We start from the raw sequence: 13,938 nt of genomic DNA, 5'->3' as shown, positions 1-13,938 counted from the left end.
CTTTTTTCGAAGATAAAAAAACGTTCTATTTTTGATAATGAGGATAATAACAGAAATCTTTACTAAATATTAATTTTATTTTGTTAATTTTTGTTGCTATATCGTATTTTTTGTGTTTTTCAGAGTGGTAATGAAACTTGGGTCCCTTGCATTACAAATATACGCGGCTTTACGTCGTGTTTCCTTTTCAGTATTGAAACTCAACATACCATTGGTTATGGTGGAAGAGTAACCACAGAAGAATGTCCGGAAGCGATTTTTGTGATGTGCGTGCAAAGTATAGCGGGAGTTATGATACAGGCGTTCATGGTAAGACCTCATTCCTATAGGATCAAAAGGATTTATTAACATTCCATTTGAAATTTCAGGTTGGAGTAGTGTTCGCGAAACTTTCGAGACCGAAGAAGAGAACGCAAACTTTGATGTTTTCCAGAAACGCAGTCATAAACCATAGAGACGGTATACCATGTCTGATGTTCAGAGTGGGGGATATGAGGAAAAGTCACATCATAGAAGCCCACGTTAGGGCACAGTTGATTAAACATAAAGTTACTAAAGAAGGAGAAAACTTACCTTTTTTTCAAACAGAACTTAAGGTAAGCGGAAAAGTAAGTAAAACTAACGTCATATATTTATATATTTCGTTTTACTAACCTCGGGGGTGGTGGAATGTACAAGTTACACAATTTACAGATTTTTTTGGTCGCGCTTTTGTGCTAAACAATGAAACTCCTACCGCATAATGTGGTAATCCTGCTAAACCCATACATATTTGTTTCAAGTTTCGTTTGCTCTTGGCTTTGTTTTTTATACAAGTATTTTGTCACTAAAATCTCGTCGCGATTAAATTTTATGACAAATTCGGTGACTCAAACTCCAAATTGTTACTATTATGAGCCGAGCAGAGTGTACAAGTGATTCGTCGACATAAAATGTTGAAACAAGCCAGTGAAAGCTTAGAACATGAAGTACGAAGTGGAAGGTTCACACTGACACGCATCTACCCGCCTCAATCCGCCAAAATCGTCTAAATATTAGCTGGTAAACCGTCAGGTACAGCTTAACCCAAAATCATATGACGTGGAAGCTCCTCGTGACAATGGTATCAAAATATATCAACCTAGAAACTCTCAGGAAGAGTTCAAATCAATATTAAGTGAGTAGGAAGCTCTTCGTGACAATGGTATCAAAATATATCAACCTAGATACTCTCAGGAAGAGTTCAAATCAATATTAAGTGAGTAGGAAGCTCTTCGTGACAATGGTATCAAAATATATCAACCTAGATACTCTCAGGAAGAGTTTAAATCAATATTAAGTGATGGGGAAGCTCTTCGTGACAATGGTATCAAAATATATCAACCTAGAAACTCTCAGGAAGAGTTTAAATCAATATTAAGTGACGTGGAAGCTCTTCGTGACAATGGTATCAAAATATATCAAACTAGAAACTCTCAGGAAGAGTTTAAATCAATATTAAGTGACGTGGAAGCTCTTCGTGACAATGGTATCAAAATATATCAAACTAGAAACTCTCAGGAAGAGTTTAAATCAATATTAAGTGACGAGGAAGCTCTTCGCGACAATGGTATCAAAATATATCAACCTAGAAACTCTCAGGAAGAATTTAAATCAATATTAAGTGACGAGGAAGCTCTTCGCGACAATGGTATCAAAATATATCAAACTAGAAACTCTCAGGAAGAGTTTAAATCAATATTAAGTGATGGGGAAGCTCTTCGTGACAATGGTATCAAAATATATCAAACTAGAAACTCTCAGGAAGAGTTTAAATCAATATTAAGTGACTAGGAAGCTCTTCGTGACAATGGTATCAAAATATATCAACCTAGATACTCTCAGGAAGAGTTTAAATCAATATTAAGTGACGAGGAAGCTCTTCGCGACAATGGTATCAAAATATATCAAACTAGAAACTCTCAGGAAGAGTTTAAATCAATATTAAGTGACTAGGAAGCTCTTCGTGACAATGGTATCAAAATATATCAACCTAGATACTCTCAGGAAGAGTTTAAATCAATATTAAGTGACGTGGAAGCTCTTCGCGACAATGGTATCAAAATTTATCAACCTAGAAACTCTCAGGAAGAATTTAAATCAATATTAAGTGACGAGGAAGCTCTTCGCGACAATGGTATCAAAATATATCAACCTAGAAACTCTCAGGAAGAATTTAAATCAATATTAAGTGACGAGGAAGCTCTTCGCGACAATGGTATCAAAATATATCAACCTAGAAACTCTCAGGAAGAGTTTAAATCAATATTAAGTGATGGGGAAGCTCTTTGCGATAATGGTATCAACAAATAACAACTGGGAAACCGTCAGGCAGAGCTTAGCTCAAGATTATATGATGAGGAAGCTCTTAGCGAAAATGGTATCGACAAATATCGACTGGGAAACCGTCTGGCACAACTTAACTCAAGATTATATGATGAGGAAGCTCTTACCGTTCTCCACCCAGGGCTTCCAACCCGGAGGTCCAGGTAAAGCTTTTTAAGAGGCCAAGAACTATTGGTTCTACGTCCATTGAACAACGAGTTGGTTGCAAAAGCTACTTGACATCGTAGGGATCATGGAATTTGCAGCTGAGCCTCAATCGAGCGGAACAACTCGATACCGGCTTCTTGGAAGTTGCTGGATTTTATTAGATGACTGGGGCCATCTCATTTTTAGCTGTTTAGGAATCGTATCCGAATTCATAATGAGTTTCAAGCCAAAGCGGTTGATCGATCTATCGAACGACATCGGTCTCTGGTAATTTCAACTAGCGTCTAACAGAAGGTCAATGTGCTTACCGGCCCTTGCCTCTACTATGAATTCTGTCATGCATTTTTTATTTTATTTTTGTCCTTTTTTAATGTACTAGATGATCGTTTAATATTTAATCGGCTCAAAAATCCAAACTAAATTTTTTAATTGATTTGAATGCTGATTTTTTTTTGGATTGATGATTTATTTTCAAATTTGAAGATGATATTATTATTTAAAGGTCGGTGGGGATGGAGAAGAAGACAAAATTTTCTTCATTTGGCCAACGACCATCGTCCACAAAATAGACAGCAAGTCGCCTCTCTACAATATGTCTGCCAATAACCTCCTTAGAGAGAGGTTCGAAATTGTAGTTATTTTAGGTAAATCAATCTCTAATATATAATCAAACAAAAATTTATCTTATTTTCTGTGCATGTTAAATAAACTCGTCTGGAAAAATATATACTTTTCAACTATTTCTATGAATCACCTTCGATGTTTAAATTGAAATTTATCTTAATTCCTGTAAATATCAAATGTATATCATCATCATTGTTTTCAACGTCATTCTATTGTTTATAAATTTCCCACGTTTTATGAAAATGTGTTTAAAACAAATATCATGATCAAATTCGACTATAAAACTAAACCAAAAAAACTTTGTGATTTCAATTGATTCGTAGCACGTTTCCCATAGCGGATTTATGAGTTTAGGGATGAGGAAAAAGGCGAAGGAAACGAAATCTGGCGAATATTGTTACCGATTTATTATTCTTGTCTGAACATCATGCTGGATTGTGGTGAAAAATCTTAAATTACCTACAGATCCGGTCGTTACTTCAAGTAAACAACTCACAATACTTGATTGATCTCTGGATTCTCTTGAACGAATATATGGTCAACTACACCACGGTAAACACATCATTTGTTGTCACATTTTCAGTTTTTTAGATACGAGTCTTGCATTGACACGTTTTCTAACCAACATTTGTTGAGTCCATCCTTAAGAAATGTTGACGGCTTTCGCTATCTTCAGTATGCCCATCATATAGCACCATGTTCTTGAGGCTTGGTTCCACTCGAATACTACGTTCGCGATAAAGTGATTTGGAAAAGGTTACACCAATATAGGAAAAACAAAATTTGATCAGACTGAATAATAATTTGCGTTTGATAATCGTGGCTACGCTGCTATATTTATATGAACGCTTAAACTTTAGAAAAGGTTGTGCCAATATAGGAAACAAAAATTTAAATAAACCCGAATATGATCAGACTAAAAAATAATTAATAACAAGTATTTTCTTTCATTGTAATATTAGTTGGTTTTTGCTGTCAAATTTAATGATTTCATTAAAGATAAAACAACATACTATATAATGACGTAATGTTATAGAAGGAGTTATAGAATCGACTGGTATGACCACTCAAGCTAGATCCAGTTACCTACCGTCTGAAATTTTATGGGGTCATAGGTTCCAATCATTGATAACATTTAAGAAAGAATCAGGGGAGTACGAGGTGGACTACGCCTTGTTTAACAATACTGTTGAAGTTGACACGCCGTTGTGTAGTGCCAGAGAGCTCGACGAACGTAGAGCTATGTTCAATCAAGATGGAATAGGTAAATATTTAATTTTGCATTCGAAAATTTTTCAAAGTATCAGTAATACATTTATAATTCATTCATTATCATATAATTCATTGTTATGGGTCTCTTTATAGGGCTATTGTGCTTCAAAATATCGTTAGCTTGAAACTTAATGTCACTGGACAAACCATAAGACTTCTCGATGTGTTTTAACCTCAAATTAATGACTCAATCTCTCCTCCAGGCACCAGCACCTATCCAGATCATTTAAGACTCTATTAGCATGGAGATGGCGTTTTAAATACCATGTTACGTTTAACGAGCAGTTACTAGTCGTATTTCGCGTCTATAAACGGTTAAGACGAACAATATATCCAACTATGTATTCCCTGGTTTGTCTCGTACCAGATATTTCCATTAATTTTTTCCACTTTTGGCTTCAGGTCAACTGGTAGTTGTTTTGATCCCATTTGTCGAGCTAATAATCTTGGCAGTTTGGTTTGGCTAAATTTTCTTTTATTGTGAATATGAATCTCAACCTCAACACTCTTAAGTTGAGTTAAATTAACATAAAACTGATGAAAATTTAAGGTGTTTCTGGCCAGGATGAATTTTAACGATAAAATTGTTATCATTAACAAATAATAACTGGGACGAAGCACTGAGAAAAATATGAAGAAGTTAGGGACTGTATTGCTAAGAGTCGTTTCTAGTATTGCCTTGACAAAGTCCGAAAGAGATCATTTCACTGTCGAAGTTTTATTGAAAATATTACAGTCAAAGAACGAAATTGCCAAAAGCTTCGGTTAAACCTATAATCCAGTCACTGTGGAAAGAGAAACTAATAATCGAACCAATAACGCAGTGAAATTAATCTAAACTATACAATTAACTTAATTTTTTTCTTTCAGAGGAAAATTCTAAATATTTAACAACTGGTAAGAGTTATACGATAGACGTAAAGCTTCGTGAACCATTAAACAGCTTCTTTTAAATATTTTTTTTTTTAAATTTATGTATTTCGCTTATTAATTTAACCTTAATTAGAACGAAAATATCAAACGCTACCTGTTTCGTTGTCCTACCATCACTAATCCAGATTTTGCAATCCTTAAATACATTTCACCAAGGTAGTTTTCGTTTAACATTCTTATATTCCATCCATTTTTCATCATTTGTTAATAATTTATTGATAAATGGTTTTATTTCATCCCTTTTTTGATATAGTTGATTAAATTTCGTGAAGTAAACCAATGCGGCATCTAAACATCAAGTTTTTTCCATACATCCAACCTTTTTCTGTGTCTTATAAACCGATCTATTAATGAGAGACTGAATCTTTCACAACAAAATGTCCACGACGAAATTTTCTTAGCAAATACGCACGGTATGATATATTTCATAATTCTCACTGTGAATAGCACACATTTTTCTTCATATTTATGTGTATTGTAACTTTTTTATGGTGATAAAAACATCGCATTGCATATTTCTTCAAAAATTTCATTCTTTCACAACCTTTAGCACAAACACCGATTAATTAAACAATTTTCTTCGCTAAAATATAACCTCAAATGTCATTTGTCAAATGTACATCAAGTTGTTGTCAATTTACTACCACCATCTCCTTCTAATGCAAAAATATGAAAGTACTTCTTGGATAAACTATAATTTCGAATAAAAAAATAAAGAAACAATTTATTTTATTAATAACAAGCAGGTCGAAATAATGCCCAAGTTATTTCACATCATGAAATAAAATGCATGTTTGGTGATACATCTATAGTGTGGCCATTTTTTGTTATTTTATGTAATTCGCCTACAGTCATACAGGGTGATACGCCTCATTTTTATAGATTTAAACGAATTTACATACACTAAATCAAATTGTTTCCAGTTTTTTCTTTCAATTTGATTAAGTTTTAGTTGAAAAGTGGAAATTTTTTACATTTGACAATCTAGTAGTTACCATAAAGACCTTCAAAAAGTTAAATGAATAATCTTTTCTTTTATTTCGTCAAAAATAGTAGCAGCAAAAATGGTTATAGTAACGTCAAATCTTATTTGTTTTACAAAGCCAACTTTTATCGATTTATGTATTTAAATTATCTTCTAAATATATTCTGATGAACTCTAACCATTTCATAACAAAACCATAGATAAACCTTCACCAGGACGGACGTGAAAATGTCAACTGTCATCAACGTTATTCTGTCATTTGTCATATTTTTTACTTTTGAAAAATGGCCTCATCCGTTCAGTCATTAGATGAAAAATATTAAATTAAGTATAAAATTCAAATTGATTCGAAAGAGATTCACACATATCATATTTTGATGAAGCGAACCACTCACCTTATGTGACTGTGTAAATATTTTAATCTGATTTGCTTGAAATATTCCACATTTCATATGTATAAAAAATGATTTATTATTTTATTAATTATTTACAGGTAATTGCCGTATGGGTATAGGTCTATTCCCATCGGTTCGTTCTCATTCGAGCGATACGTTATCCAGTATGGATTCTTTATCTATAGACGACGGCCATATCGAGATGAAATTACCGACCAGTCCGATACCAGTAACAATAACGGCTCCAGAAGAAAACGTCGAAGAAACCACCCCGTTAACTAACGGAAAAATCCCTAATGGAACGTTTAAAAATAAATCTTTAATTTTACATGTGTAACATTTATGGAAATTAGGTTAATTATTCTTATTATGAGAGATGATGTGTGATATATTTGTTTTCACTTGAAGACGTATAGATATTTACCTTGCAAAAGGAAAGTGATAGAACATCGATAAAGTAGGATTTCGAACCATAAAAGCGTGAAAATGCTTTTCGATTCAATGGGAAACATGAGAATTATAACTGAAAATTGGTGGAAACACCGTTAAAATCAAAGTGTCAAAATTTCTCGTCGATTCAACAACCGCAATAGTCATTCAATATTCAATAGTCAAACGATTTTTTCCACTTTTCCTCGTAAACGGTATGTTTTATCGTGAAAATAAGTCGGATCAAAAATAATTCTCTACAAGAATTCATCCACGAATGGTGAATCGTACGAAAAAAAGTGTTGGAACGATTTTTGTATGATCTACAACTTTTGTTTGATCTATTGTCACGATAAAACTAACCGCTTCCAAAAAAAATTGAAAAAACCCTAAATTTGTACATTTGACTTCGGATACAAATTTTTTGATGTTGTAGATTCGAAGAGAATTTTTGACATTCCGTTTATAAAGGTGTATCCGATAACATTTTGACTCAGTCAAATTTTGATTGGAACGAAACGTTCATAGTTGTGCTAGATCTTTTTGACATTAGTCCTTCCAGATACTTTTCCAGTTATATGGCCAAAGTACCAGTAAGATCACACTGGATGATACCGATTTGTTATTATATTTCTACTAATTTCTATTAAATCGTAGAAAAAATGTTTCCCGAAGTAAATTACAGCAAAAACTCATCTGAATACACGCTCATCTAGCCCTTGGGCTTCCAGAACTTTCACTCTAATTTTTCTCCTGTTTTTCACTTTCCTCACTTCTACTGTTATCAAATCTCTTCTAACCTCCTTTAACTATTTCCACTTTCGTCTTTGTATTCTTTTATTCTCATCTTCTCCACCTTTTAGGCGTTACTGTACTCTCCTCCATCTTCTGTCATTCTAATAATTCTTCTTCTGTATACTTCTTTTACGTCTTCCACTGTAAATCTTTCAGAAAATTTTTGTTCATTGTTAAGTTTTTGGTACATTTCTAATTCAGTTGTTTGTTATATATTTTTTGAATTCGTTTTTCTATTTTACTTTCTTTATCTTTTCTATTTGAGTTCTTCCACTTTTTCTTTCCAGTTTTATTCTGTTTTTCGGTTCATTTTGCCACTCACTCTATCCCACTGACCTCATGAGTCTTTTAAACGCCATTTTTTCTTCGGTCCTCCTATTCCTTAATTCCCATTTTCTTCATCTTCAATTGTCCATCCATCTTACTTTCTTTACTTTGATTATATTTGTTCTTTTCTTCGTGTTCAGCCACTGAGGAAATGATTTCGTGGTGCTGCATATCTGTACAGAGAGGACCAGTGAAAATATTATCAGGAGCAGCGCAAGGTTCGACCTGGGAGGTGATTTGTGGAACATAAACTACGATAAGATTCTGCAGGTCTAGATGCCAAAAGACAACCTAGTACTAGTTATAACAGGATGATGAGACGACAACCCGTAAATCTTATTTTAGCTATTTGTTACAAATCTTGTGAGCTTAACTTTTGGAACCATTCCTGATGTTTTACTGCTTTTTGCAATTCTTTTTTCTATTTCTCTATCTTCATCTCTTTTATTGGCTTTTTTGCCTCATTTTGCCACTCCCTCACTCCCACTGTTCTCAAGAGTCTCTCTCTAACCATTTTTTTTTGTCTTCCTATTCTATTAGTCCTATTTTCTTCATCTTTCAATAATTCAATCATCTAATGTTTACGTGAGTATTCGAAAGCTGGGAGTATATATTAAAAAGAGTACACTTTCATGTTCGATTTGCTAAAATCTCAAAACTAAAATTCTTTTTTAATTATATACAAATTCAATGCAGAGTACATATTATGAAATAGAGTAATGCAAATGAGAAAAATTGTTTTTAAACATTTTACAATTATAATAAAACTATTTCTGTGTGCTCATATGTTCAAAAAATTCGAAATAATTGGAAAAAATCGATTTTCGTCGTGTATTCGATTCAAAAATATAGTTGAAAACCATAGAATAATGCTGTTATTTCTATGGTTCGTAAATAAACTTGTTCGGAGCAGAATCGATTTATTTTTGTTTATGGAACATTATAACTTATCTTTTTATATTTTTTACCTTCAGTATTTGTTTTTATTTTGATGATTAAATCCGTAAAAATGAACGCGCTTCATCTCTCATTATAGTTTTTTATTTTGAATTCATATACGCTTAAATTTTGTGTAAATATGTTTATGTCGCTGGTCGAATAAATATTATTTATTGGGGATGAATTGGGGGAATATTGATGATTTTTTAGAACGTATCGGCAGGGAGGACAGTTTTTAACTGAAAATTGTCCCTTAGAATTTCAATAATATATTAAAAATTTATACAGGGACGAGCAGACAACTGAGGATTTATAATAGAAGTTGACACTTCGGCTTTTTGAACTGAATTTGTGAAGTACACGACATAGGAGTTCTTTTTGATAAATATAAAGTGAACCTAAACCTAATCCCAGATAAAGTAAACCTAACCTAATCGAAGATAAGGTTAACGTAACCTAATCGAAGCTAAAGTAAACCTAACCTAACCAAAAGGTGGATCAGTTTCTCGGTATGCTCAACAACATCAAGGGACAGTTCCCAATTCGAATTTAAATAAAAGAATAAATAAAAACAAACGCAAACAACAATTATTTGTGATTTTTTTCTTAGTGTACTCATTAGACGAGCCGAACGTTCCCTTCATTTTATAAATCCAGTTCAAAAAACTGAACCGGAATTTAACTAATTCAATTATTGATAAAAATACTCTCTGATACATTAAAAATAGACTACAGATTCCTTTCCCCTTGTTACATTGACATCTAAAGTTAATCATTTAATATAAATACATTTATCATAGATAATTTTTTCATTTTCATCACTATAGAGAATAAAACATTATTTTCCATTAAAAATTTTTGGGTATTTAAGTAAAGTAGAGAAGAATAACTATTAAAAATCCTCTGATAAGTTTGATATTTACTAATATTATCAATTTCAATAAGTTTTGAGAACTCCTTCTACTTCTACGATGATTTCATTACACGTGGCTGTATTTTTTTAAATATCTGCAAATAATAGTATGAAAAACCACTCTGAACACACTGTTTACACTACCACTACACCAACGCTCACAATTACACTGACTGACGCGCGTTTCATAAACTGTTTTCAGTGTCTGAAGACAATTACTTGGTTATCAGACAGTGTAATTGTGAGTGTCGGTGTAAACAGTGTGTTCATTATGAATATTGCCAACGGTTCCAGAAATTTCAACTTGATAAAAAACGAATTCGAAATCGAGTATCATTTTCTTCTTACAGTTTATTGATTAGATCGTTGAAATCCAATTCAAATTTTTTTACACAATAAGTGTATTATTGACTTTTCGATAATGGTCCTCAAGTATTATTTATTTTTATACATGTACTTAAATATATTTGATATTTGTAAATGTTGTGTAGATTATAGTAATAATGATAATTATTGTAGTATGTGGAATTTGTCGTTAAGAACCCTTAGTGCCATAGTATTTATAATATATTTTGTTTTTTAATAAAATAGTTGAAACATTCATTATTCGCGTTTTATTTATTTCTAGGTTAATAATTTAATTTCTTCACCCTCACTTTGTAGAACATTCCACACCATTGCTGTGTGCTCGTAAACATTGTCGTAAACCATAGAAATAATACTGTTATTTCTATGGTTCGTAAATAAACTTGTTCTAAGTGAATCTATTAATTTTTGTTTGTAGAACATTTATTTTGTTTATCTTCAGTATTTGTTTTTATTTTGACGATTAAATGGATTGGAAAGTTGATTTATTTACGTTAAATAACAGTTCAAAAAACTTCCAGAGTGGCGCTGGTGTAGACAAAAGGTGTGACTACAGGAGTGTTGACGTCACATACCGTCATTGTTAGTGCAGGTTAGGGATCTTTTTCCAAACTAAGTTGACGATCATGTTTAGTTATTTGTGATTTTGTGACCTCACAAACTTTGTTTGGAAATTGAACTATAACAATATAACGGCCGTGACGTCACGCTTCGGTCGTCTATTGTAGTTGAATTGAAGTATGTTGAGTTGAAAATTTCTTTTCATTATTCAAAATTTCAACAACTTACGTTGTACAAAAATATCTAGGGCATTAATAATATTTAGAACGTACCCTCCATTAGTCAATCTAAGAAAACAGCTGATCTACGTCAAAATGGCTTCCGTGGGGTATTGTTTTATGACGTTCATCTGTTTCAGTGAAATTAATACAAAGTATATTTATCAGTGTACATAGTAAGCTTTCAAGCAAATCATATAATTAAGAATACTCAGTTTTTTATGGAAATTAATTTGAGCTCACGTTTATCAAACATCTTTGAGTCGTTTCAAGGTTGTAAGATAAATTTAAAGCTTTAGGTGTAGTTAACGCCTTTCTTTTCATTAAACGAAAAGATAGTAAAAAAAAACAGCAAAGTCACAATTTCGTTAGTTAATTTTGCACTTCTACAATTAGCAACACTGTTTCCCCACGGTGGCCATTTTTTTTACTTCAGTTTGGCACTTCCTCATTTCTACTGTTATCGAATCTTTTCTAACCTCCTTTAACTATTTCCACTTTCGTCTTTCTATTCTTTTATTCTCATCTTCTCCACCTTTTAGGCGTTACTGTACTCTCCTCCATCTTCTGTCATTCTAATAACTCTTCTTCTATATACTTCTTTTTTTCGACTTCCACTGTAATCTTAAAACTTAAAACAATCGAAATAATTAGAAAAAATCGATTTTCGTTTGAATTCGATTGAAAAATATTGTTGTAAACCATAGAAATAATGCTGTTATTTCTATGGTTCGTAAATAAACTTGTTCTGAGTAGAATCGATTTATTTTTGTTTATGGAACATTTTAACCTATTTTTTTATATTGCTTACCTTCAGTATTTGTTTTTATTTTGATTAAATCCGTAAAAATAAACGCGCTTCATCTCTCATTATAGTTTTTTATTTTGAATTCATCATAAATTTTGTGAAATTAATACAAAGTATTTTTGTCAGTGTACAAAGTAAGCTTTCAAGCAAATCATAGAATTAAGAATACTCAGTTTTTTATGGAAATTAATTTGAGCTCACGTTTATCAAACATAGTTGAGTCGTTTCAAGGTTGTAAAGTGATAAACCAGTGAATAGTACAAGATAAATTTAAAGCTTTAGGTGTAGTTAACGCCTTTTCATTAAACGAAAAGATAGTAAAAAAACAACAAAGTCACATTTTCGTTAGTTAATTTTGCATTTCTTCAAGTGGCAACACTGTTTCCCCACGGTGGCCATTTTTAAATAAGCATCAGCTGATTTTGACAATTCGTTAGATTGCTCAATTAGTAAACAAGTTTTTTAGACATTAATGGTCGTTGTCGACTGTGTTTTTTATAAATTATACCGCGTGTCTCTAAATACATAGACCATAACCTTCAATAATTTTGATTCACTTGTATACCGATAATTCAATATTTGATCTATAGTCGCTTCGATGTTATTTAAGGAATTGTGCAACTTTTGAAATGTGTTCGTGGTGATCCAGGGACTTAACCGACTGTACCTATATAAATGATGATTCAATGATATCGAGGAATCCTAAAAACGAGATGAATCAGATGAATACAAGGTCAACAAGGAAATGTAATGCCTTGATGTAGAAGAAACAAAAAACGTATAAAGAAGCACAAAATTAATTTACCCAATGACTAACAATATTTGCTTGAATATTTCTAAGAACGATACACCTTTACCCAAATTAAAATTCTTTTTGTAATAAATAGCTAGTTCATTGTCCGCAAACAGCGATGAATAGAAATTATTGTTGAAGTGGCGATTGAAATAATTTCGGCTAATGAGAAAATTCTTTTTATTATAAATCTGTAGAGTCATATACTCAAAATAAAGGAAATTCGTTTTTAAAATTTATTTAAAAATTATTCATGTTTCTCGTTAACAGTCAAATATTCGCTTGGAGTACATACATTTTGAGAATTCTCGTTATAAAACTGTTATCTAATCGATTTGTTTTCGTTCTGTGCGATTTTCCTCAAGTTTTCAATGCCAGAACCATTAGCACGTCAAAGATATCCCGAATTTAGTCTTGCACACTTTTCAATTGTTACAGAAACTTTGTTTTCCTAAAGTTTCGATGCCTAAACCATCAGCATTTGAGAGATATTCCAAATTTAGTCTTGCAGACTTGCTAATTGATGCAGAAACTTTGTTTTCCTAAAGTTTTTAAGCCAAAACCATCAGCATTTTAGAGATATTCCAAATTTAGTCTTGCAGACTTGCAAATTGATGCAGAAACTTTGTTTTCCTAAAGTTTTTATGCCAAAACCATCAGCATTTTAGAGATATTCCAAATTTAGTCTTGCAGACTTGCTAATTGATGCAGAAACTTTGTTTTCCTAAAGTTTTTATGCCAAAACCATCAGCATTTTAGAGATATTCCAAATTTAGTCTTGCAGACTTGCAAATTGATGCAGAAACTTTGTTTTCCTAAAGTTTTTATGCCAAAACCATCAGCATTTTAGAGATATTCCAAATTTAGTCTTGCAGACTTCCAAATTGCTGCAGAAACTTTGTTTTTGTGAAGTTTTCAATGCTAGAATCATCAGAGCATCAGAGATCTTCCAAATTTAGTCTTGCAGACTTGCAAATTGCTGCATAAACTTTGTTTTTGTGAAGTTTGGATGCCAGAACCATCAGCACTTCAGAGATATTCCAAATTTAGTCTTGCAGACTTCCACATT

The 13,938-nt window shown here is 32.2% G+C and overlaps 1 protein-coding gene across 11 annotated transcripts in view; it reads left to right on the top strand.

Annotated features, from left to right (window-relative positions):
- The window catches only part of LOC130450507 (G protein-activated inward rectifier potassium channel 3), a 49,108-nt gene extending 38,381 nt beyond the window's left edge, over window positions 1-10,727 (top strand). For 3 of the 11 annotated variants that reach the window (XM_056788937.1, XM_056788942.1, XM_056788944.1), the window contains exons 4-9: window positions 124-309; window positions 369-608; window positions 3,014-3,155; window positions 4,172-4,399; window positions 5,278-5,304; window positions 6,819-10,720. In XM_056788937.1, the coding sequence (XP_056644915.1) occupies window positions 124-309; window positions 369-608; window positions 3,014-3,155; window positions 4,172-4,399; window positions 5,278-5,304; window positions 6,819-7,057 (1,062 nt within the window). In that variant the 3' untranslated portion in view covers window positions 7,058-10,720. Of the gene's footprint in view, window positions 1-123; window positions 310-368; window positions 609-3,013; window positions 3,156-4,171; window positions 4,400-5,277; window positions 5,305-6,818 lie in introns of all 11 variants that reach the window. The other 8 variants (XM_056788938.1, XM_056788948.1, XM_056788946.1 and 5 more) reach the window with 5 other exon arrangements.
- Window positions 10,728-13,938: the final 3,211 nt, after the last annotated feature.

The sequence above is a fragment of the Diorhabda sublineata genome, chromosome 11 (assembly GCF_026230105.1).
Source record: "Diorhabda sublineata isolate icDioSubl1.1 chromosome 11, icDioSubl1.1, whole genome shotgun sequence".
In the NCBI taxonomy this organism is placed as follows: domain Eukaryota; kingdom Metazoa; phylum Arthropoda; class Insecta; order Coleoptera; family Chrysomelidae; genus Diorhabda; species Diorhabda sublineata.
This window is presented reverse-complemented; position numbering and strand designations above follow the sequence as displayed.